The following is a 25,515-nucleotide window of genomic DNA, read 5'->3' on the forward strand; positions in this document are numbered from 1 at the left end:
GGCGGCCATCTTGACTGTGGGCAGCCGGCCGTGCGCCTGCGCGGTGGCCTTTCCAGCCCGGCAGTCGTGGCTGCGGCGCTGAGGCGAGAGGTTGGTGGGTGTCGCCGGCCATAATGACCCAGGCTGAGAAGGGTGACACGGAGAACGGGAAGGAGAAGGGCGGCGAGAAGGAGAAGGAGCAGCGCGGCGTGAAGCGGCCCATCGTGCCCGCGCTGGTGCCGGAGTCGCTGCAAGAGGTGCAGCTCGGGGCGGGTCTGGGTTGGAACCCTTTGCCCTTGCTTGGGTCCTCCGCTGCCAGGGAGGGGGCGGGAGGCGGCGGGAGGCTTCGAGTCCCCCTTGCGGGCACCAGCCCCTGGTGGGGAGTGCGGAAGTGGTCGTTCCTTTCCGGGTCGTGGCGCGCCGGGACGCCGAGGGCTGGGAGGCGCGGAGCCCCAGGAGCCAGGCGGAGCCCCCGCAGGGACACCGCTCCGATCTCCCGCACGCCCCACCGGCTGGTTGTGTGCGTTCTTGCCCGGGCTCTGGCCTCAGCTTCCCCGACCATAAAACGACCGCGGTGATACCAGCCGCCTCGCAAGTTGCCGTGAGGGTTAAATGGTGGCAGATAGAGTTTAGGACCAGGCTGGCTCACTGGGAGCGTCAGCCTGTACTTGTGAAGGGATAGTTTGGGGTCCAGGCTTTTTCCTTTGTTAAGGAAATCTCAGATAATGGAAGTCATTTCAAGCTTAAAAGCAAGGAAATGGTGGACGTTTGTCTAAATGTATATTAAGAGCTTGTGTATCAAAAACAACACTATTAGACCAAACTAAACTAACCAGAAAAAATTATTTGCAGTAGCATGCCTGGCGAAGGACCTTAGACGTATACACGTGCACAAAACCTTACTGATCAGTAACTAAAACGGCATTCACGTAGGAAAACGGGCACAGGCAGTGTACAATTCACAGAAGAAATGAGGCATAAACTGCACAGAACTTCATGTAGGACATCTCTGATCCAGCTTCCTCACCGTTTGATGGGTTAAGGATAATACCTAACTAGTAGGGCAGCTACTAGTTAGCTATCACTAGTATGACAGTGCCTGGCACACCGTAAGCCCAGAGTGGCCATTACTGTTGCACAGACCTGGTTTCTCCATCTATCTAGTTGAGAAGGCTGACTGGATGGTCTGTAAGGGCCTTGCCAGATCCTTCCCTCTAGGATTCTCCCACTCTGGCGGGGGAGGGGGGGGTGATTAGGAGGGGAGAGGTCACACTTGGAGATAGGACAACAGGTATCAGCATGGCATGGAATGGGCTTGTGCAGAGGGCAGTATTGGGCACTCAAGCAAGTACCTTCTCCATCCCCGACAGTCAGGGAGGGTTTCTTCAAAGGAGGTGAGGTGACATCTGTTTAGAGTCCTGAACGTGATTAGGAGCTAACCAGAGGGAGGAGGGAATCTCAGGGAAGAAGAACAGTGTGGAAGACACTTATGCCAACAGAGGATGTGAAGTGTTGGAGGCCCAGCCAGTAGATTAGGATGTCTGGAGTTAAGGAAGGGGACTGGAGATCTTAGCAGGGGCCATATCATGAGGGTCATGTAAGCCACAGAGTCTGACCTCTTGTGAAGGCAGTGGATCACGTTGAAAGGCTTTACTATAATAAGAGCCAACATTCCTTGAATGTTTCCTGTGGCCCAGCTCTGAGTTACATGTATAACTCATTTAATTCTCACAGTAACTGAGAGTTAGGAGCTTCATTCAGAGCAAGGAAGTGGCAGCCTAAATTTGCAGACAGATCTGTGAATTCAGAGCCTGGGCCCGGATTCTATAGCAACATTTCTTCAGTCACATAAATGCTCAATAACTGTATGTTAATTTGTAGTGGATAATTTTTGTTTCATTTATTTAAACATATTTGTTGAGCTATGTACTATAACTCAGGTCAAGGGAACATAATAAACAAGAGTTTGTGTTTAGTAGAGAGCAGTAATTGGATACTTCTCAAAGAACTCTCTTTATTGAATTATTTTGATCCTTTGAGTCAGCTTCTTAGTTTAGCTTATGTATGTTGTTTAACTTTGTTACCTGCATATTATTTACAAAGATCACACATCTATGTTTTATATCTGCAGCAAATCCAGAGCAACTTCATCATTGTCATACATCCAGGTTCAACAACTTTAAGGATTGGTCGAGCCACAGACACTCTTCCTGCCAGCATTCCTCACGTCATTGCCCGAAGACACAAACAACAAGGGCAGCCCCTATACAAGGACAGTTGGCTCCTAAGGGAGGGACTAAATGTAAGTCAAAAATGACCTGGAGAGAAAGCCTAAGGTTGTTTCCCTGGGAGGGCCTAGACACAAGTACACCAGAATCTTAAAGAAACAATTTCATAGCTTTGCTGTGTTTTAAAATAATAATATCACTAATTTTTCATCAGAGCTAGTGACTTTAGATGTAAAGAATTAGTTACAACAAAAGTAAGTCTTTCAGGGTGAATTGAGTGTTGATGAAGGTGATCTATAATGGAAGACACAAAATCATCACTCACTTAAAGTGATACATTCAGGTCCTTGTTAACAGGCTTAAACTTATTGATTAAGCCGTATTTAAACTGTAAGTATCTCTTTCAGATACTTACAGTTTAAGTCAGTAAGTCAAACTCTTATTTTCAATCCATTAGCAAATTAGATTGTTACAATAAGCACTTATTATGGTCTTAGATTAACCATAATTTCAAGGCAAAAAAAAAATTTTCTTGCAGTAAGCATCTACTTTATCCTATATTGCAGATGGTAATTATCAGGAAAATTCTTTGTGATCAATGATAAATCTATATATTACATCATAATCCACGTTTTACTTTGAAGTTTTAAGTCAAGGATAGTTTTGGGAATGTAAAGTTTCTTTAATTCTGATAGTAGGCCTTAGGGTTCCATTTTTTAGTGTAACTAGCAGACTCTATGTAAGTCCAGTTGTAAGTTCAAATATAACTTGCTGATATAAGAGTCTGCACTTCATTGTTTATCTTTGGATCTTATAATTCTACTTCAGGGAGTACGTTTAAGGAATAAAAATCAAAAGAAAACACTTCTGTAAAGATATTTATGGATATTTTCTTTATACTATAATAACGAGAACCAGTAAGTTTATGGCTTAACCAATAAGTTTAAGCCTTGCTGATCAACATATGAAGGAATGTGTCATTGTCAAAATTGTAAACATAAGAATTATATAATTGTATGGAAGAGTCTCTGAAATATTTTGTAAACATGAAGTAGGTATGCTTTGATTAGGGCTGTGAGAAATTTTATGAAAAATCACTTGAAAATTTTACATATAGTTGTTTTATACTGAGGGCTGCTTTTGACTTATTTATAATCAAAGATTCCTGGGAATTCTTTTTCTCTTTTCTTGAGACAGTGTCTTGCTCCGTTCTTCACGCTGGAGTGCAGTGGTGCGATCTTGGCTCATTGCACCGTCCACCTCCTGGGCTCAAGCAATCCTTCCACCTTAGTCTCCCAAGTAGCTGGGACCACAGGCCTGTGCCACCACACCCAGCTAATTTCTTGTATTTTTTGTAGAGATGGTGTTTTGCCATGTTGCCCAGGCTGGAGGGAATTCTTAAGAGTAGTACATGTGATAAAGATTAAGGAAATGCTACTTGTTGATGAAGAAGCATTTCCAAAGATTGGATTAAATTAGTAGTTTTTGAATTGCTTTCTCTTCTCATTAAATCCTTTGTACAGCTCATCTTTCATTTTTTCCCCCAGAAACCAGAAAGTAATGAGCAAAGACAAAATGGCCTTAAAATGGTGGATCAAGCAATATGGTCTAAAAAGATGTCCAATGGTACAAGACGCATTCCTGTGTCCCCTGAACAGGTTCGATCAACTCTTCAGATTTATTCTTTTATCACCACTATTTGTATCATAATAACATTCACATGTTCTTCGTATATCACTAGGCAAATACAAGATGGGAGTTCCTTAAAAAGGAAGAAAACCCCTCATAACTACTTACAGAATACCCGAGTCAGTGTTACAAATGCTTAGGCAAGCCACATAATTTATAAGGTGGTGGTAGGCAAGTTGATGGAAGTTTATACTTTACCTGAGAAGGTGTGATTCCAGGATCTTGGTGGGAAACTGTTCTTACTACATTCTTCAGTTTCATATGATAAACCAATATGATAGGAATGGACAGGAGTCTGTATTACATATAAATTTGAATTCAGCTTTAAGCAGCATTTAGTGTTAATTTTGGACTGGCTGTGAATCACAGCCTAGGTGTTAAAATTGGGGGAAAAAACCCCCAAGATTGTAAAAAGGACAACAGAATCCTTTTGCAACCAGTCAATATTTTGCCAAATATTTGTGATTAAAATTTGCCAATGTGTCTAGTATGCGAGAGAGAAGAAAAGGAGACCCTTATGTTGTCCCCGCCTTGGATAAATTGAGATAATTTTCTGATGGTTTTTCTTTTCAGGCACGCGCCTACAATAAGCAGATGCGACCTGCAATTTTAGATCACTGTTCAGGAAATAAGTGGACAAACACATCTCATCACCCTGAGTATTTAGTAGGAGAAGAGGTAAGAAACTTCTTTACAATAGAATGAAGGAAGGGGAACCTGATCCTCCTAAAATTCACTTCCGTTGCCACCCAGTCCTAGTTGTTTCCTAGTGTTCTATAACCCTACTTTGAGTACCAGATAGTCACACCGACTCCTACTTCACTCTCACCATTTCTCACATTCAGCAAACATTAATTAGATTTTTGGATATGAATCCAGAAAACCTTGAGAGAAAAGCTTTAACAAAGTACTCATCTCCCTCCTTTTCTAGGCCTTGTATGTTAATCCACTGGACTGTTACAATATTCACTGGCCTATCAGAAGAGGTCAGTTAAATATTCACCCAGGCCCTGGGGGCTCTCTTACAGCTGTTCTGGCAGATATTGAAGTAATATGGTCTCATGCGATACAAAAATACTTGGAAATCCCACTGAAAGATTTAAAGGTGAGCTAAAATTCTCAGTTATTTGGATTGTTTTTAAGATTCTTGGTCAATGAAAGTACATGTTACCGAGTTGTTTGTAATATAGTGTCCTTCTTGAAACATTCTTGACCTTCAGGGTGAGGATCTTGGTGGCATGAGGATGTCTTTTCTTCACTTAATTCCCTTCTAGTGCTTTTTTTCTTTCTCTGTTTCTTTGATGTCTCTATTACTGAAATCAGCAAGCTTACTCATTTTTGTCTTCTCTTTGGACCTTATTGACACATCAGTTGTCTTATTTTTGATTTTACAAGTTTTTAATAATTTCAAGGAAAAAAAAAAACACCTGAGCATTTTTTTTTTCTTTATAAAACCCAAAGAATAGTACAGAGATTTGAGCTTTAATCTGAGCGTGTAACCGTAGCTGCTACTCCTTTGGAGGGAAGTCTCTCTAAAAAGGAGTGTGAATTTGACCTGACTAGACTTGAGTGCTAACCCTTTTATCTTTGTTCTTCTTTTTAGTATTATAGATGTATCTTGTTAATTCCTGATATCTATAATAAGCAGCATGTGAAGGAACTAGTGAATATGATACTAATGAAGATGGGTTTTTCAGGTATGTCTGATATCTCAGTGAAACCTATTTTAAATGGAATTTTCTTTCTTTAATGACAGAGTTAATCTTATTTACTGACTGACTTATTTATTTATTTATTTGAGACGGAGTCTCTCTCTGTTGCCCAGGCTGGAGTGCAGTGGCGCTATCTCAGCTTACTGCAAGCTTCGCCTCCTGGGTTCATGCCATTCTCCTGCCTCAGCCTCCCGATTAGCTGGGACTACAGGCACCCGCCACCACGCCCGGCTAATTTTTTGTATTTTTTAGTAGAGACGGGGTTTCACTGTGTTAGCCAGGATGGTCTCGATCTCCTGACCTCGTGATCCTCCCACCTTGGCCTCCCAAAGTGCTGGGATTACAGGCGTGAGCCACCGTGCCCGGCCTACTGACTTATTTAAATGCTTATTCTGAAAGGATCAGTGTTCCTCAGATGCCCTGCCCAGAGGTCCCTAGGCTCCCCACTTCAGTTGATTATCTGTTTTGGCATCTTCACTGCGCTACAGCTAATGACTACTCTGCCTTTTTTTTTTCCCCAGGGATCGTGGTCCATCAGGAGTCTGTGTGTGCCACCTATGGAAGTGGCTTAAGCAGCACGTGTATTGTAGACGTTGGGGACCAGAAGACAAGCGTATGCTGTGTGGAGGATGGGGTGTCTCATCGGAATACTCGGTAAGGAACTTGGAAGGTGGCATTCCCTGTTCCCTCTTCCCTCATAATCTGTTCAACCTAAATAATAAGAAATCACAGGTTAAAAATTATAAGATAACCGTAAATTCAAAAGTCTGCGTGGTAAACCAGCAAGATTATGGAAGTGCAAATTCTAGCAAGGCTAAAACGAATCATTTTACCCTTCCCATTGGAACTTCTTAATATGAATTTACATCAGCAGCCCCTGAAAGTCCTGGTATGTTTTATGCGTTTTCCCGTAGAGGAAACGTAAACAGTAGCTTCATGTCTTTAGCTGTGGTTTGGCATAGAGCTACTAATCACACCCTTACAGCAGAGCTTTATTTAGGCAAGTCATGTAGGAGAAAATCGACTTTTTCAATCTGAATTCTCTGGCTAGTGTTTTGAATATCTGCATTTTTTGTCATAGTGGTGTTCTGTGGGTGAGTAACTTTATGATAGACAGGTAAAGAAAATAACTATCAGGACCAGATTTGCAGCTTGTCCTTCTTCAGGCAAGCCTGACATATGTAAGCACACTCAGGTAATGCAGGTATGGGCTCTCTGAAGCATTTTGTGTTCCAGAGATGGCTTCTTGCTGCCCCTCAGGATGCTTTCATTCTTCCCGTCCTCCACATTAGGTATTTTGAGTCTTTAAAAGAGGGCTTAAATCGTCCATGAGAAAGGGTCATCTGCTGCCTCCCGCCCCAAGTTCTAGTACATTCTAAAATCCATTTTGAGTTATTTTGGCTCATCTGTTGTTAGACTATCCAATGCCACTTGTTCTCAAAATGTGGAGAAAATGCTGGACCCAGGTTTCCTACCAATAAAATAATACAGCAGCTGTCTTCCCAAACTGTAGAAACCTTCTGTTAGTAGACAGCTTTCTCTAAGCTGTTCTCCCATAAGTTTGTCTTATATTGTCATTGCTGCCTCATATGCTAGTGAGTGTAGACCACCAAACAACTGTCATATGATAAACACATACTGACTGGGAAGTGAGCTGGATTTAATAGTGAGTATTGGGTTTCTCAGATACATTTTGCAAACATCATGACTACTTTAGGTGTTCCTCACTGGTTTTTGCTGAAGTTCCTTTTCTCCCATCCATTGATTCTGTCCTTTCAACATACATTTCTTGAAACTTGCTATATATCACTGTGTTTAATGGACATTTTTGTTTGTTTTTTGTGTTTCTTTTTTTTTTTTTAGATAGAATCTTACTCTGTCACCCAGGCTGGAGTGCAGTGGTGTGACCTGTTGGCTCACTGCAACCTCGGCCTCCTGAGTTCAAGCAATTGTTGTGCCTCAGCCTCCCGAGTAGCTGGGATTACAGGTGTGCACCACCATGCCTGGCTAATTTTTGTATTTTTAGTAGAGACAGGGTTTTACCATATTGGCCAGCTGGTCTTGAACTCCTGGCCTGAAGTGATCTGCTCATCTCGGCCTCCCAAAGTGCTGGGATTACAGGCAGGAACCACCATGCCTGGCCGTTAATGGATTTCTTCAAACACCTTTTGTACCTTCTTAACCAACAGATTAACCATCTACCCTTTTCTCTTAACTTCAGGCTCTGTCTGGCATATGGAGGATCTGATGTGTCAAGATGTTTTTACTGGCTAATGCAGCGAGCTGGGTTCCCTTACAGAGAATGCCAGTTAACAAATAAGATGGATTGTCTTCTTCTGCAACACCTTAAAGAAACTTTTTGTCATTTAGATCAGGTGGGAGCAGAATCAATATTGCTGATTATTTTTGTTTCTAGGAAAAATTTAAGAGATTTAAAAGATACTTAAAAATGTAACAGCATTGTCTGGGCACGGTGGCTCATGCCTGTAATCCCAGCACTTTGGGAGGCCGAGGCGGGTGGATCATGAGGTCAGGAGATCAAGACCATCCTGGCTAACACGGTGAAACCCCATCTCTACTAAAAATACAAAAAATTAGCCGGGCGTGGTGGTGGGCGCCTGTAGTCCCAGATACTCGGGAGGCTGAGGCAGGAGAATGGCGTGAACCTGGGAGGTGGAGCTTGCAGTGAGCCAAGATCGCACCACTGCACTCCAGCCTGGGCAACAAAGTGAGACTCTGTCTCAAAATAAATAAATAAATAAAATAAAGTAACAGCATTATACTACCTTTTTCAACCCAAGATAAAGCCTGCAGGTGAAAGCCCTAAAGGAGTGGGAGTTTTTTGCTGAAGTCCGAGCCGTGAGGGTGTGTCTCAGGCTCTGGAAAACAGTTTGATTTTTTTAGGAAACGAGTTTAGCAAATTTCTCTCTCTCATCCTGTAAAAGATGAAGATAAACCTTTAGGTGTAAGGAAGATAGTAGGTAAATATGTAAGTACAGACATTTTGTTAAATGTTATAATTTGAAGCACTTTCTTAATATTGCAAACAATGTTTAATCATTGCTATATTTTGAGACTTGTTTTTACTTTTTTCAGGTAATCTAAATTTTAAAAAATTGGGGAAACATAAAAATACTGTAAATTTCCCAGTTACTGAGGGAATTTGCTTATTGATTTGGGTCATTGTTGTACTAATGTATATTGATAATAGAGAAAACAAATAATGCATACAGTGGAAATTCCAGAAATGTTAAATAGGGGAACAAAGTACAGCGTAATTCCTATTCTATTAAATTATAGTGAGAGTGGTTCAAAGCTGTAGGCTGGCCTTTTCATAGGTGATATTTAGATGATGGTGAGGCTGAAGCATAATTTGAAGAGTTTGCATGCATTCTTACTGATTCACTGACAGCATCTTTTCCTGGAATCAGGACATCTCTGGGCTTCAGGACCATGAGTTTCAGATTCGACATCCTGATTCTCCTGCCCTGCTTTACCAGTTTCGATTAGGAGATGAAAAACTGCAGGTAACTTATAGGTATCTGTTTCCATGGGTAGAAAGAAAGTTATCCAGGTTCAATCAAACTGAGAATATGCACTTACTGGAAACATTGTGAGATCAGAATGTCAACTGATTGTAGATTATCCACTAAACCAACATTTAAGCCACTGGTAGAGACTAGAATGGATCTGAAGAATATCTTTCTATTTAGCCCCTATATGATGAGGTGTTAATTAGAAAGAGAGGTATCATTCTTACTAGGAAATTATGAAGTAGATTATGAGGTACTTGATATTTGCTTTGAGATTTCTCTCATATGGTGTCATATCACCCATCTAGTTGGATGATGAGTGAGTTTTCTGGCCTTTGGTACACCAGAGAAATAATGCCACTCCCAAAAGAGAACATTGCCCAGTCTAACTTAGGGAATCTGATCTACCAGTTTTGTTTTTAGAAGAACAGAATTTAGTGGATCAGTTTTTTTCAGGAGGCAGTATCTTTTGTTGATCACTCTTTTCCTTCCATGTACAGGCTCCAATGGCTTTGTTTTACCCCGCAACTTTTGGAATTGTTGGACAGAAAATGACGACTTTGCAGCACAGATCTCAGGGCGATCCTGAGGATCCTCACGATGAACATTACCTGCTGGCCACACAGAGCAAACAAGAACAGGTCTGTAGCAATTCTGGTAGAAGAGAGAGTTTTGTCCCTGAAGGAGAAATTTGTCCAGAGTTAATAGGCCATTGTGATCAGTTCTATCTTCCAGCATAATAACACTGATACGGCTTTTAGAATTGTAGATGAACTGAAGTCTGAGTTTAAAATCTGGAAGACATATTCCTCTAGTCAGCAAACATTAATTTTCTGAATGCTAGTCCATACATTTAAAAGTTAATGACACTTTCCTTTTGGTGTGTATCATTTACTTACATTATCTACTTCTGAATATTTTTTTCAGTAGTATTTTCATTAAAATCTCACCTGTTACTTAATTTTGTGAAAGATGCGTGGCATAGCCAAAGTGCTGAATTCCTTTGTTGAAAGTGGATCCCCATAATACGATGTCTGGTACAGGGGCACAAATTGAAGGTCTTGTCTGCTAATGAAACAGTACTGGCTCATGATGGAGACTAGATTTTCTAGTCTTTGTTCCTCCCCAGAGGCAAGCATGAGGTGGACTCATAGGATCTGAAAGTAAGAATTCCTTAACAGTCATGGCCCATGAATCCCACTGGAATACTCCATTTAAAAACTCAGGGCCCTGGGAAGAAAGTCTGTCTGCACTGGTATTTCACTTTTAATATCTAACCAGTGATGATAATGTTCTGAGAGCTACCCTGCCTACCAGCAGCTACCCTGCTTTGGAATGGTCAAAGCATCTTCATCTGTGCACCGTCTCTCATTCCTAAGTTACTTGGGAATGGGTGCTGGGCAGTTGTTGTATTGCTGTGTGGCTTTTGTTTTATAGTAGTAGGGTGGGGAGGGATCTAGCTAGACAACATCAATAGTGTTCTGTTGTAGTAATACCACCTACTTGATTGTCCTTTTGATTTAAAGTCTGCAAAAGCTACTGCTGACCGAAAGTCTGCATCCAAACCTATTGGATTTGAAGGGGATCTTCGTGGTCAGTCCTCTGATCTTCCAGAAAGACTCCATTCCCAGGAGGTAGATTTGGGGTCCTCACAGGGAGATGGCCTGATGGCCGGCAACGATTCCGAGGAGGCCCTCACTGCACTGATGTCCAGGAAGACTGCCATCTCGCTCTTTGAAGGGAAAGCCCTGGGCCTGGATAAAGCCATCCTTCATAGCATAGACTGCTGTTGTAAGCACATCTGGGGAGACCGGGAGATAGCAGTGAAACAAGATAGCGGTTAAATAAATTGGTTCAGTCTAGGATATACTTGTGCAGTATAACATATTCATTGAAAAACGATTAAGCGCCTACTTGGCTTGCATTGCCAGGTGTTGGGAATACATTAACGAAGTAGGATGGGTTTATAGCCCAGTGGAAGAGGCCAAAATAAGTCAGATTATTACACAAATGTGAAATTACCACTGGCCGGCTACTACTGAGCAGTCAGTACCCTTTAGCTCAACTTTCTAGCATCTGCCAGTGGTAATTTCACATTTGTGTAATAATTTGAGGAATTTCACACAGAATCTTTACTCACTAGGGGATGGTATGGAAGGTGGGAGGCAAGGAAAGCTTCCTTGAGGAAGGCGGACCTTGAGAGAGACGTAAAGGATGAAAGGGGTCAGTTAGCAGTCACAGATGGGGTAGAGGAAGAAGCCTGTGAAGACCAGTGTGGCTGGGAAGCAGGGCGTGAGGATGAGGCTAGAGAAGCAGGTGAGGACCACCCGTAGTGGATCTTGTGGGTCCCTTTAAAGATTTTATTTATTTATTTTTCAGACAGAGTCTCACTCCATTGCCCAGGCTGGAGTGCAATAGCATGATCTTGGCTCACCACAACCTCTGCCTCCTTGGTTGAAGTGCTGGGACTTGTAGTCCCGAGTAGCTGGGACTACAGGCGCACGCTACCATGCCTGGCTAATTTTTGTATTTTTAGTAGATACAAGGTTTCATTATGTTGGCCAGGCTGGTTTCGAACTCCTGACCTCTTGATCCTCCCACCTTGGCCTCCCAAAGTGCTGGGATTACAGGCGTGAGCCACCACGCTCGGCCTCCTTTAAAGATTTTGATCCTAATCCTGCAAGTAGGATTGCAGTGGCGTGGCAGCATGCCTACATTTGTGTTTTGTAGGGTTCCCCTGGCTGCAGTGTGGAGGGTGGGCTGGAGGGAAATCTTTGAGAAGGCTATTGCACTTGCGCAAGCAAGAGGTGTTGGTGGCTTGGCCTAGAATTATGGATGTGGAGAAAAAAGCATGGAGGATGTCAACTGTCTTTTCAGCATCTGACGACACCAAAAAGAAGATGTACAGCTCCATCCTAGTGGTGGGAGGTGGTTTGATGTTTCATAAAGCTCAAGAATTTCTGCAGCACAGAATTCTCAACAAAATGCCACCATCCTTCAGGCGAATTATTGAAAATGTGGATGTGATCACAAGGCCTAAGGTAGGTTGTTTCATTGTGCAAGTTGGACTGTATGCAAATGAAACCAGCCTTGTATGTGGACAGATCAAATCCTGGGAGTCATGGGCTTGTGTCTGAGGAGTTCTTGGGGGCTTAGGGCAAGTGGAAAAGTTAATTTCAGCAAGCCATAGATGTGGTGGAAGGTGCTCTGGCCTAAGGTACTGGATTTCTGCTGCTTTCCCCTGCCGTGCCCGCCAAACTAGCATGACTGAATTCCACCTTTGTTAAAGGACCAGGTGGGGCAAGGGGAGGACCAACTGCTCTCAAGCCCTGCCAGCCAGAGCAGCTCCATTTTAATCTCTTTTTTATATTAAGGATCTACTTCTGGTCCCTGGACCAGATGATCTTTAAGGATCTTTTTGGCTTGAACTATCTTGAAAAGAAAGATAAACCCAGGAATTTAGAAATAGATTTTGTGTGTTTTATTAAATCTCACAATTCCTGGAAATGTTCCTATTACTTTTTAATCCTGAGGAAGGGATTGTGGGGATCTGTTTATTCCACTCAAACTTCGAAATAAGTAAGTCATTTATTTATATATGTTCCTGTGTATGGGGTAAACAGGGTATTTGTGCAATACTAGTAAATAGTAGCATCTTTAGTTATAAAAATTTAAAAGTTTTCTTGGCTATTGAAACAGAAAAGTGCCTGTAGTTCATAAAGTCCTACTGTCTTTTTTTTTTTTTTTTTGAGACAGAGTCTCGCTCTGTCACCCAGGCTGGAGTGCAGTGGTGCGATCTTGGCTCACTGCAACCTCTGCCTCCCGGGTTCACGCCATTCTCTTGCCTTAGCCTCCTGAGTAGCTGGGACTACAGGTGCCCGCCACCACACCTGGCTAATTTTTTGTATTTTTAGTAGAGGCAGCGTTTCACCGTGTTAGCCAGGATGGTCTTGATCTCCTGACCTCGGGATCTGCCCACCTCGGCCTCCCAAAATGCTGGGGTTACAGGCATGAGCCACTGCACCTGGCCATCCTGCTGTCTTTAATACAGGGTGAAAGCCTGGCTTACTAGGTATTGACTCAGCAGGGATTTTTCTTGGCCCCATAATCAAGTAAATGATTGAGTATATGTCTTATGTGATTAGGCTGAAATGTCTTCATCCCTTCTCTAGGACATGGACCCCCGGCTGATTGCATGGAAAGGAGGGGCAGTGTTGGCTTGTTTGGATACAACACAGGAACTGTGGATTTATCAGCGAGAGTGGCAGCGCTTTGGTGTCCGCATGTTACGAGAGCGGGCTGCGTTTGTGTGGTGAATGGGGAGGAAATGTCACTGCCGAAGACCAAAAACAAGCTTCTTGGTATAAGACTCTTACAGAAGATATGTATTGTAATTTGTTGACCTAGATGCTTAAGTGTCATGGACAGTAAATGAATTTGAACTTTATGTTGAGGACATGACATTGGTTTGAAATTATAAACTGCTTTTGAGCAGTTTAGTCAGGGCATTTGAGAATAAATAGGAACTTTCTCTTCAGTTGTAAACTCTCTTGCCCTCTCTCAGGGTCTCATAAACTCCCCAGTGATGTAAACGTTGCTATTGAAGGTTCTCATGTGGTGAAGCCCTTCATTTAAGTTGGCTTGTTGAATCTCATCAGCAGGCAGCCTCATGGAACCATGAGGGATAGTGTGTGATGAGGGAGAACTGTCCACTCATGCCATTTTCTCTCTTGTCTAGTATTTCATTAGGATCTAAAGTTGTCTGAGTTAAATGCACTTATGATGTGACTCATGTGTCCTCTTAGAATCCCAAATAGGGGGAAAAAGTTTTGGTTGTCTTTGTTTTTTTTCATTTTCTGTTGGATTACAGAAAAAGAATGGGACCCATTCAGGTCTCGATTTCCAAAGGTAAAGATGGAAGGCTGGGCAGACTGGCTTTTGTTACCTGACATGCCATAGGGTGAGCTTAGAGGAAGAAAGAAAACAATTTTTATTTGGCCAAAACAGAACAAATGCTGAAAAGGAAATCTTGTTTTCTTCCTAAAGCCAAATAGAAATGATTTGGGTATAATTTAGAGTTCTTGTGTTGTACAGGTATGGTGACTGATGTAGTTATTAATACTACCAACTTAGTCATCAAGCCCCAGTTTTCCTTTACCTGAAGGATTAAGTGAAAGCTTTTGGAGTTCATGATGTTCAGTATGATCAGTTAACCTTAACCTCTGAGCATCCTGAAGCAAAATCTAAATAATGCAGCTATTACCACTGGTGGTCAAGGCTCTGGTGAAGCCCTCTGAGCCCAGGAGGAAGATAAGGCATTGTCCAGAGGCAGGAACACAGTCTGGGAGCCCAGAGCTCTGGGAGGAGTGGGAAAATGCTGCTTCCTGCTGCTTGCTCCTAGGCACCTGCTTCCGCCATCTCACTTAACCATGGCTAGAGATGGGGGGGTGAGACCGGGGAAGGACAAAAGCAGGGAACAAATAAGGGATGGAAATCAGAATGGAATATAGAAAGAACTCTGGATGTGGAGAAATGCCAGTACCTGAGCATTTTGTATCAATGGGAGTACCCTCTTGTAACTGCTCAGTAGGTTACAAATGAAGAGTCCACCAGTATTAAAAATAATTTAAACTTGCCAGTACCAACTGGGATGTGTGGCCTTCAATTGAAAATTGTATGTTTTATTTTTTAAATTTGTTAACAACATTAATTTATAGAATATTGATGTCATTTATGTTTCTGAGGTGTTTCAACACAATTTTGGATCAGCTGCCTGTTTGCAAAAACATAATGTATTTCTGTTAAATAGTTCTTCACCTAACAGCGTATTGCTCTTATAACTGGTAGAGCTGTTTCAAAGGAAGTTGGTTTCTGGTCCAAGTTTTGACCTAAACCATGTCCATCTTCTATTACCAGCACTTACAAGCACTGTGAAAACTGATCATGACAAATAAGTGAAATTTGCTACATTAAACATATTGCCTCAGCCATTACTAAGTGTCCACTTGTAAAGCTGGACACAGTTTTTATTTTATGCTTCATTTTGATTTTTTTATCCATAAGACATAAATTAGAAGGCATGAGGTGGCCCTTTAAGGATAATCTGCAAATATACACATTTTAATAGTCATCCATCTGAAATTGATCCACATTCCAGAGAAGATTCAGTATTGTGCTGTGTGAAATAAGCATTCCCAGAAAAAAACATTTATGCTAATAATACAATGTAACCTCTGAATTAAGAAAGAGATGCTTTTAGGCCGGGCGTGGTGGCTCACGCCTGTAATCCCTGCACTTGGGGAGGCTGAGGCGGGTGGATCACGAGGTCAGGAGATCAAGACCATCCTGGCTAACAGGGTGAAACCCTGTCTCTACTAAAAATACAAAAAGTTAGCTGGGTGTGGTGGTGGGTGCCTGTGGTCCCAGCTACTCAGGAGGCTGAGGCAAGAGAATGGCGTGAACCCGGAAGGCAGAGGTTGTAGTGAGCTGAGGTCGCGCCACTGCACTCCAGCCTGGGTAACAGAGTGAGACTGTCTCAAAAAAAAAAATAAAATAAAAATAAAAAATAAAAAAATTTTAAAAAGATGCTTTTAGAAGAGTAAAAAGTTGGAAGACAAAATGCGCATCTTTTATGTTCTGTCATTCTGTGGGGGTATTTTCGTTTGTTTGTTTTAGACAGGGTGTGGCTCTCACCCAGGATGGAGTGCAGTGGCACAATCACCATTTACTGCACCCTTGACCTCCAGGGCTCAAGTGATCCTCCCATCTCAGCCTCCCTAGTAGCTGGGACCACAGGCTCACACCATCACACTCAGCTAATTTTTTATATCTTTTGTAGAGATGGAGGTCTCGCTTTGTGACCCAGCCTGGTCTTGAGTGATCCTTTTGCCTTGGCCTTGCCAAATTGCTGGGATTGGAGGCATGAGCCACTGCACCCACCCCTGTTTTTTATTTAAGTAAACCATTATAATAACTCATTTATAAAAAGGTTGCTTCAAGAGGGCTTTCAACGTAAGAATTATTTTCATTTTGAACATGAAAAGTTAAATAGTAACTAAGAAACTGAGAACTCTGACAGTGACCTCTAACAGGTAACTTTAGGCAAAAGTAGACAAGTTTGTGGGTATTTTGGTGTTCATGTTAAAAGGCACCTGTACAAGAATCAAGATATGAATCTAGTTTATAGAGGGAAGGATGTTATGCAAATACCAAATCATACAAGTGATTACACATATAATAGATCATTTGGTCCAGTAAAGGTGGGTTCAGCTTGTTTATTCCCTACTTTTGTTATCTTAAAAACAATGATTTTTTGCATGTAATAGAAGGTTTTCCACCTAAGATGCTATTGAGTGAATCAGTGAGGGGTTCTTAGAGTTAGTATTCATTAATTAAACATAGAATATTAGCTAAACAGTTCTGGGTACACTGCAATGCAGGGACTGTGGAAGACTAGATGTTTGGCTGAAGATACTTTATTGTTGCATTATCAAAATGGTTATAGTTTTCAATTAAAACTGTAATTGATTTCTGTGTATAAAACAGCTTTGAAGTTGTAAATGTAGTTTCAGTTCTTTAGTTAATGCTACATTAGTTAGCAATATTTGAAAATTTTATTGGTATAAAATGTTTTAATTACTAAGGCTGTTTGTAGGCTGCATAGTAAGCTTCAGGATCATCACACGTTTTTTCCCTGTAATTGGTAGGATAGGAAGCCTTTAAGGTCTCTTGCTTCTCATGGGTGGGCTACAAGGAGCAGCAGCCATCGTGGCAGGCTTGTGATCTTTTTCCTGCTGACACCTGCTGTTTGACGTGGAGAAGTTCTGCACAGAAAGCAGTGGCATCCTTCATGAGGTAGTACTTGGGGCAGACACTGAGAGCATTATAATCGTCTTTGGTATCAGTCTCTCTAAAGTAGACCACCACGTATTTGTGCAGATGAATCTGGCTTCTTAGATCACTGCAGAAAAGGTTAAAGGCAAGGGGGAAGAGGTCTTGAGAGTTCTCACTGGGACTGCTCTCGCCCTTGCCACAGGTACCATCGCACACACTGTTGACATCATTGGAAAGAAGGAAGACGACTTTGTCTGCTGCCCTCTTTTGAGTGGCAAGCCACTGCACTGGACCTATCTCTGCTATTTTCTTTTTCTGCCACTTTTCAAGGATGACCTCACTTCTGCAATGGTTTTGAAGAAATTCAGTGAAGTAACAAATTGTGTGATGGAAACATATTTCAGATGGGTAAACCACAAGAACCTTAATGGGGGGCAGTAGTGTGGTGGTAGAAAAGGAAGTCTTGATCCTTTCTGTGAGGGGAGAAAAGCATTTGTTATCTGTGAACAGCAAACAGCAGGCTTTCACTTTGTAAACCATCCCTGACAAATGATCCCTTGCTAGAGAATGTCAGCTGAGCACCAAGGGCCTTGTTAGTGACAGCAAGGAAAAACATCCTGATGTTCCTTTCGAACATATCACCTGAAACACACTGATGCTTAAACCTTAACTTTTTTTTTTTTTTGGAGACATAGTCTCACTCTGTCGCCCAGGCTGGAGTGCAGTGGCGCGACCTCGGCTCACTACAACCTCCGCTCCTGGGTTCACGCCATTCTCCTGCCTCAGCCTCCCGAGTAGCTGGGACTACAGGTGCCCACCACCACGCCCGGCTCATTTTTTGTACTTTTAGTAGAGACGGGGTTTCACCCTGTTAGCCAGGATGGTCTTGATCTCCTGACCTCGTGATCCGCCCACCTGGGCCTCCCAGAGTGCTGGGATTACAGGCGTGAGCCACTGCGCCCTGCCTTAAACCTTAACTTTTTAAACCTTATTTTAAAAGCAGTATTTTCTAAGTCCCTCTTACTAAAACAATCCTCTCAACCAAGTCTTCTCTTTTCAGATAAATTCATAGAAACTTTAGGTTTAAGATACTTTGTTGGCCAGGTGTGGTGGCTTAGACCAGTAATCCCAGCACTTTGGGAGGCCAAGGCTGGTGGATCACTTGAGTCCAGGAGTTCCAGACCAGCCAGGGCAACATGGCGAAACTCCGTCTCTACAAAAAGTACAAATATTAGCTGGGCTTGATGGCATGCATCTCTGGTCCCAGCTACTCAGGCGGCTAAGGTGGGAGGTTCACTTGAGCTCAGGAGGCGGAGGTTGCAGTGAGCCAAGATCATGCCATTCCACTCCAGCCTGGGCAACAGAGTGAGACCCTGTATCAAAAAAAAAAAAAAAAAACTTTGAGGTGTGTGATTGTTACCTCAGTACTTTTAGTGCTGTATATGAACAGGGACACTTGACCTCTGCACTTCACATTTTGAGTTGGGTCAATTAGGTAGTTGCTTGTACTGTCTTCTGCCTGCAGGTGGTAGAGTTTCTTTATAGTTCCCAAAGTTAAGTGGCACCCCTTTTCAGCCCCTGGAACTTACCTGGAATTCTGCCCTATACGGTGCTGTAAAACAGAAACCATGTTTGAAACTACTGTAACGAATACAGGTCAGACAGCATCCCTAAATGTAAGTATTCCTGAGGTCCAAGTGCCCCTGTGGCTTTCTTAGCTTAGAACATGGAGTTAATCTCATTTTACTTACAACATCACAAATGACTCAAAGGATGCATTTGTATTTCCTTTTCTACATATGGAGAAGAGGAGAAGTTTTTTTAATAGCTCGCCTCGAGCTGAGTATGTAAATGCTCTGGTTTCTGTATTCAAATACTCCATGTTTTGAAGTTAGCAAAGCCCTTAGAGAGTACAGTTGACCCTTGAACAACACAGTGGGGAGGGGCACCAGCCCTGCATGCAGTTGAAAATCTCCTATAACCTTTGATTTTCCCACAACTTAACTTCTAATAGCCTACTGTTGACTGGAAGCCTTACCAATAACATAAACAGCCAGTTAACACATATTTTGCATGTTATGTGTATTATGTGCTGTATTATAATAAAGTAAGCTAGAGAAAAAAATGTAAGTAAGAAAATCATAAGGAGGAGAAAAGATATTTACTAATTCATTGAATGGAAGTGGACCATCAGAAAGGTCTTTATCCTTGTCATCTTGTTGAGTAGGCTGATGAGGAAGAGGAGGAAGGGGTTAGTCTTGCTGACTTAGGGGTGGCAGAGGCAGAAGAGGTGGAAGAGGAGGCAGGAGAGGTGGGCACCTCAGTGTAACTTTACAGAAATACATCATAATTTCTGGCTTTTTTGCTTTTTCATTTTTCTAAAAATATTTGTATATGGTACCAATCCTTCCTCCACCACTTGCTTTAGGTTTAATGCTTGTATCATAGAAGGGTCTGTGTTATAAAAGAAGTGAAAAGCAGCCTTGACTAATCAGAAACCTGCCAGATTGTTTAATGTCAATTTGTTTTCTGGCGCTGCTTCTTCTGTGTCGTCTTCATCATCACCTCACACTGATGGGGAAGCACTCGTCTCCAGCAGGTTGTCTTCTCTTTGTTCCTCTAGTGTGGTTATCTGTTAGCTCTTGAATTTCTCCAAGATCCGTATCTTGAAACCCTTCACCCCCCACCTTTTTTGCCACATATACAATCTCGTTCCTTGATTGGCTGTGTTGTAAATCCTGCGAAGTCATGCACATCATCTGGACAGTTTTCTCCTGCAGGAATTTATTGTTTCAGGCTTGATGGCTTTCATGGCTTGTTCTGTCACAATGATGGCATCTTCAGTGACGTAATTCTTCCAGACTTCCATGTTGTTCTCTCTGTTGGGGTTCTCGTCCATAGTGTTGAAAGTCCTTTCCATAAAGTACTGTGTGTAATGAGCCTTGAAGGTCCTTATGGCCTCCCAGTCTAGAGGCCAAATTATGTGTTTGGAGACAAGGAGACCACTCTGAGGACTTTAGTGTTGAACTCATGGGGCTCTGGGTGGCTGGGGGCATTGTCCAATATCGAAAGAACTTTAAAAGGCAGTCCCTTCCTGGGAAGGTACTTCTGACTTCAGGGACAAAGCATCAATGGAACCAATCCAGAAAAAAGTTTTCTCAATGTCCAGGCCTTCTTATTGTACAACCAAAAGATTGGCAGCTGGTGTTTATCTTTTCCCTTCAAGGCCAGGGGGTTAGCAGCTTTATAGATAAGGCCAGTCCTGATCATAAACCCAACTGCATTTGCACAAAGCAGTCCAGTTAGCCTGTTCCTTCCTGCCTTAAATCCTGATGCATGCTTCTCTTCCTTACTAATCAATGTCCTTTGTAGCATTTTTTTCCCAGAAGAGGACACTTTAATCTGCACCGAAAACCTGTTCAGGCAGGTATCCTTTCTCCTTAGTGATTTTCTTAATGGCATCTGGGAACTCACCTGCTGCCTCTTGGTCAGCAGAAGCTGCTTCTCCTGTTATCTTGACAGTTTTTAAGCCAAACCACTTTTAAAAATTATCAAACCATCCTTTACTGGCATTAAATTCTCCAGCTTTAGATGCTTCACCTTCCTTTTGCTTTAAGTTGTCATATAATGACTTTGCTTTTTCTCAAATCATATTGGAGTCTACAGATATGCCTTTCTTACAGCAATCCTGCACCCACATAAAAGCTACATTTTCAATACAAGATTAAAAGGTATTCTGCAAAATGTGCAAGGCTTTCATGCCTGCTGGTGTAGCTGTGGTGATGGCTTCATGAATTTTTTTCTTTTTTTGACTATGGTCCTTACGCTGGATTCATTTATCTTGAAATGGTGAACAATCACAGCTGCAGACCCTCAATTTATGGTACATATCAAGCAATTTGGCTTTTTTTTTTGTAATGAAAAAAGTTGTTTTTTTTTTCTTTTTTTCATGACACTGCTTCTTGGGAGCACTGCCAGCATTACTAGTGGCACTTCGTATGGGTCCTAAGGTGTTATTAAAGGTTTATGATATTGCGCTAACATGAAAAATACAAGAGAACCACTGGAGATACTTTTGACTGTGATAAGTAATTTACTGGAGAGAGGAACTGCTCGTTTGGAGATGGTTAGCATCACAGAGTGTTTTAAGTGGATACTTGCAACCCTTGAGCTCACCACAGTAGCAACAGGAGGTGGCTAAGAAATTATTAACAGCAGGACAGTATGCACTGCAGTTAATTGTATGCAGTTATGATTTAATACCACATCTTTATGCTCACGTTTCTCTCAACTGTGAATGGTGCCATGTACAGCTGGTATGTGTGTGTTTAAGTTTTGATAAATTTTTAACTTTTAATAGTTAAAATAGTTAACTATTGGTATGGTAGCAAATGATAAAGTAGACTAGTATCTGTATACATTTTCTGCATTTATGACATACCTTTTTCTTCATTTTTTAATATTTTAATTGAAAAGTTCATCTGAGTTTCATCTAAGTTTTTTCAAAGCGATACAAATCTCCAAAAAATTTTCCAATATATGTATTGAAAAAATCCAGGTGTAAGTGGCTCTGCGCAGTCCAAACCTGTGTTGTTCAAGGGTCAACTGTGTACGAATCCAAGCGAAAACTTTTCTTACACCTCATAAGAACTGTTTTTTAAAAAACAGAAACTAAAAAAAAAAAAAAAAAAAAAAAAAAAAAATAAAAAACAGAAACTAGCATAGGGTAACCATCACAGGTAAAGTGTAATTTGTTATCAGCCATCTTTTGCCCATTTCAGTACTGGTAGATGGCTCAATGGTAAAAATAAAAATGGGACAGTCAGAAGATCTGGAAGTCCTGACCCTGCTTTCACCTGGCATGTGTAATCCAGTCATGCTCATATCAGTCTCTATAGGAGCACTTGAAGGTATTACATAAATACCATCTAACTCTGGGAAACGCCAACATGTGATTGCCTCCAGAGGAATCTTCTTTAAAAAAAAATTCAAAATGTTATTTCCTTACTAGGATGTCTTTAAAGAATTATAACCCTTACCGTGCCTCCACATTAGATAGATCCCTGCCACCAGCATCCATGTGGCCACCAGCAGAGACGGCAGGAGGAGAGGCAGCCAGCCTCCTGGCTTGCTTTTGTCTGGAGAAAACAAAGCTTATTCACCTTTGGAAAACAAATCCACACTTATCTCTTAATTTAAAAACTAAGACTTTGTATACTTTATAGAGGTTTATTTATTTTTTATTATTTTTTAGTTTTGAGACAGAGTCTCGCTCTGTCACCTAGGCTGGAGTGCAGTGGCGCAATCTCGGTTCACTGCAGCCTCCGCCTCCCAGGTTCAAGCAGTGCTGCCTCAGCCTCTTGAGTAGCTGGGATTACAGGCATGTGTCACCACGCCCAGCCACTTTGTAGAGATTTAGATCCCTTTAAAATCATCAGTCAGAAGCTCTTTAGAGAGTCTGCCAAATCATACCTTTTTCCCTAGAGTGTGCAGGTGTTGCATTAGATTCTCAAAAGGGATATGGGACCCAGGAAGTTAAGAACAGTCCTAAAATCTCTGGCTTCTTTCTCCTGATTTGCACTGGCATTTTCACAGTAGGAACTAGGGTTTCTGTCCAGTTTTTTTGGTTCTTTAAGGAATTAATGTTATTCTGGGGTACAACTGCTTACATACATAGCACGTATAGATGACATTTTTACAGGCCGTCTTGTTAGACTGACATACATAGAGGATAGTGCCACCCGCCTCACAAGAACATCAGGTAAGCTCAGGCACAGAGTGCCCAGGAATCTGTAAGCCTTCACCCACCCACGCACAAGTCAGGACTGCCAGGCACCTGGGTTGTCTTCACTTCATTTGGCTGCGTCTAATGACACCTTCCAACTTTTGACCACACCCCTGGACTGTTGTGTAAACATTGTATTTCTCCAGCTGTAATGAAAAAGCTAACACATCTCTAACTCCAGAGACATCTTCCGGAACATGCTGTTCTCAGGCACCAGTGAGGCGATACCATTATTCCTCATTTGTTATCCAAATGTTGGCCGTGTGACCACAGCAAAAGCTCATCCTGGGCCACTGAGACTGGTAAGAGAATCAGAATACAGTGAAATATTCATTCTCATATATACCCAGTCGTCTTACACCTTTGGCTTTTCTCAGCAGATCCTTGTGGCACTCAGAACATCCATTTTGCACTGTGTATTTTTTTCCCTTCTGTGTATCCTGCTTTATAAAGAGTCATGAGTGGTTTTACAAATAAAGCCTGTTCTTACTCAGATTCTAGGTTCTCTGGGACAGCACTGTTGGCTTTCTCTGCACCCCAGTTCAGTGTACACAGGCAGCGACCCCTTGCACTGCCCACATACACACAACCCTTCCACATACTGAGTGGGGGGCAGTGACTGTGTGTCCTGAGCCACTTTGATCATCTGGTTGAAGTGACTGGGCACTTACTGTTATCCAAAGCGAAAGGGATGCCTGTTTGTGGGCAGAGCACAACCGTTCCTTTATGTCGGATGCAGTCGCTGCCACAAGTAGGAAAATACGGAGTCAGCTGAGGAAAAACAAGAGGCTCAGAAAGTTCACAGCATGCATCAGAGCAAAATCTCACCATGACTCCTGCTTCCACCAAAACTTCCCTTCTTTCTGGCTTCACCCTACCTCTAGTGTTGTCATGCACATTTTCCCCTTGGCCACACATCTATAACAAAGCCCTCAAGTCAAAACCAGTGACCCAAGACCACATGCCCGACTCCCGGGGTCTGAACCTAAACTTTGTACACGTTACTAACATACCAGTTCGCCTATCTAAAAGGGCTAGGTCATATCTTACCACGTAGACAAACATTTCCTCTAGAAAAAAGGAGCAGCAGTGATCCTCTTGGCTTCCTTCAGCCAGTGCTTTAGGACATGCAAGTCCCTGTAGTAAGGGAAGTCTATGGCTCTCCAGAAAAGGGTAGTAGCCATCATATCCTGGCTGGTGCCTGCCCCCTCTGGTGTGTTTGAGCACTTTTTATTCCAGGGAATGAAACACGAAAGCTCCTTACTCTTTGGAGAGTGGCTGTGTCCCACTGGACCTCCTGTGTCCCCACCTCAAAAACTAGAGTTGAAAGAGACCTACTGAGAGATGAAGGAGCACCTACTGCTCCAACTTCCTGTGTTCCAGCTGGGTCTGCTGCGGCCCAGAGAGGACTGGCAGCCCCTCTCCAGAGTTCATACGCTGCCTGGAACTCAAACCTTCCCATTTCAAACCCTTTGCAGCTTCATCTTGCAGTTAAAAGCTTGTGGAAGTAAAATGGTACTGCTATCCCTGAGTGTCTGTGACAGAAAATGAAAATAAAAAGTGCTTTGGAAGGTCAGCAGCCATTAATACAAGCAAAAGGGACCACAACTGCCACGTCGGCCTCCTGACCTCAGCACTGTGGGGGCTGCAGCGAAAGAGCCCCCATGAACGCCACTTAACGTGTCTGCTGGCAGAAGTGCATTTAACAAGAGAGAACTCATCCTTAAAAGCAATGAATGATGGAACAGTCTTCTATGTCCCTCCCCTCCCCAGAGCAGCTCACTGAACTTTACCTGCACCATAGCACCTTCACTTTCCCCAGTCACTGGAATCACCACTGAAGCTCGCTTTTGTTTCTTCTGGTGTGGCTAAGAGAGACAGAATCAAGAATTATGAGGTGCCAGGCGCACTGGCTCACCCCTGTAATCCCAACACTTTGGGAGGCCGAGGCAGGCAGTTGGCTTGAGCCCAGGAGTTTGAGACCAGCCTGGGCAACATGGCGAAACCGTCTCTACTAAAAATGAAAAAATTAGCTCAGCATGGTGGCACGTGCCTGTAGTCCCAGCTACCTGGGGAGGCTGAGGTGGGAGGATCACTTGAGCCCGGGAGGTGGAGGCTGCAGTAAGCTGTGATTGTGCCACTGCATTCCAGCCTGGGCGACAGAGTGAGACCCTGTGTCAACCTCCGCCACCCAAAAATTATGAGGCACAGGAGTGGGTAGATTCCAGGCTTCCAGCAAAGCAGCTTTGCTTCCCAAAAGGACTCCTTTCACTAGACCGTGTGTAAAGAAGGGCTCATTTCCTGCTTCGGAGACTTCCTTCTTTCTGTGGTTTGAGGTTCACAGTGACATCTCTCAGGATGCCCACGGGGACTTGTTTTTATCTGTTGAGTTCATCAAAGTAGCCCAGCACGTTTGGACAACACTGTCCCCATTTTCCTTCAATGCACTAAGGAAAGCTGGAGGGCGAGGTGAAGGGGATGAAGAGAAAAAGTACCTCAAACACCTGAGAAAACCCGATGATGGAGCTGTGTTGGATAAGAACCATGTATCTGTTTCCCAGGGGAGTGGTTGTGAAGTTCACTTCTACCGTATCCTCATTCTTCTTACAAGCAGTGATGTTCGGATCCCACAGGCTTCCTATGAGTTGAGAGAGAACCATGTAGATGAACTTGCTAACTCTTCCCTCATTTAAGTTCCCCACAGGGCTTTATGGAAACAAATCCAAGTTCTCAGGAACAATGTCCAAGAGATAGGG

The 25,515-nt window shown here is 42.6% G+C and overlaps 2 protein-coding genes across 12 annotated transcripts in view; one reads left to right on the forward strand and one right to left on the reverse strand.

The window, feature by feature from the left end:
• Positions 1 to 17,674, forward strand: ACTR8 (actin related protein 8). Of its 7 annotated transcripts, none has more exons than XM_055273858.2 (14): positions 40 to 236; positions 2,111 to 2,281; positions 3,755 to 3,865; positions 4,470 to 4,574; positions 4,828 to 5,001; positions 5,500 to 5,593; positions 6,130 to 6,262; positions 7,830 to 7,983; positions 9,040 to 9,135; positions 9,642 to 9,782; positions 10,668 to 10,932; positions 12,019 to 12,182; positions 13,314 to 13,502; positions 17,177 to 17,674. In XM_055273858.2, the coding sequence occupies exons 1-13, from the start codon at positions 114 to 116 to the stop codon at positions 13,455 to 13,457; spliced, it is 1,875 nt and encodes a 624-aa protein (XP_055129833.2). In that variant the 5' UTR covers positions 40 to 113; the 3' UTR covers positions 13,458 to 13,502; positions 17,177 to 17,674. The 7 variants fall into 7 exon arrangements, with proteins under 7 accessions (XP_063501748.1, XP_055129833.2, XP_063501752.1 ...); XM_063645692.1 differs by lacking the exon at positions 40 to 236 and adding an exon at positions 386 to 499 and having other exon boundaries at positions 2,148 to 2,281; XM_063645678.1 differs by lacking the exon at positions 17,177 to 17,674 and having other exon boundaries at positions 1 to 236; positions 13,314 to 15,134.
• Positions 16,736 to 25,515, reverse strand: part of IL17RB (interleukin 17 receptor B) — a 19,105-nt gene continuing 10,325 nt past the window's right edge. For 3 of the 5 annotated variants that reach the window (XM_063645725.1, XM_063645722.1, XM_063645730.1), the window contains 6 exons: positions 25,255 to 25,397; positions 24,553 to 24,627; positions 23,810 to 23,896; positions 23,431 to 23,530; positions 22,014 to 22,112; positions 16,736 to 17,447 (listed from right to left, as the gene is read on the reverse strand). In XM_063645725.1, the coding sequence (XP_063501795.1) occupies positions 16,888 to 17,447; positions 22,014 to 22,112; positions 23,431 to 23,530; positions 23,810 to 23,896; positions 24,553 to 24,627; positions 25,255 to 25,397 (1,064 nt within the window). In that variant the 3' untranslated portion in view covers positions 16,736 to 16,887. The remainder of the gene's footprint in view (positions 17,448 to 22,013; positions 22,113 to 23,430; positions 23,531 to 23,809; positions 23,897 to 24,552; positions 24,628 to 25,254; positions 25,398 to 25,515) is intronic. The other 2 variants (XM_055273878.2, XM_055273875.2) reach the window with 1 other exon arrangement.

This window comes from Symphalangus syndactylus, chromosome 1 (assembly GCF_028878055.3).
Source record: "Symphalangus syndactylus isolate Jambi chromosome 1, NHGRI_mSymSyn1-v2.1_pri, whole genome shotgun sequence".
NCBI classification, from domain to species: Eukaryota; Metazoa; Chordata; class Mammalia; order Primates; family Hylobatidae; genus Symphalangus; species Symphalangus syndactylus.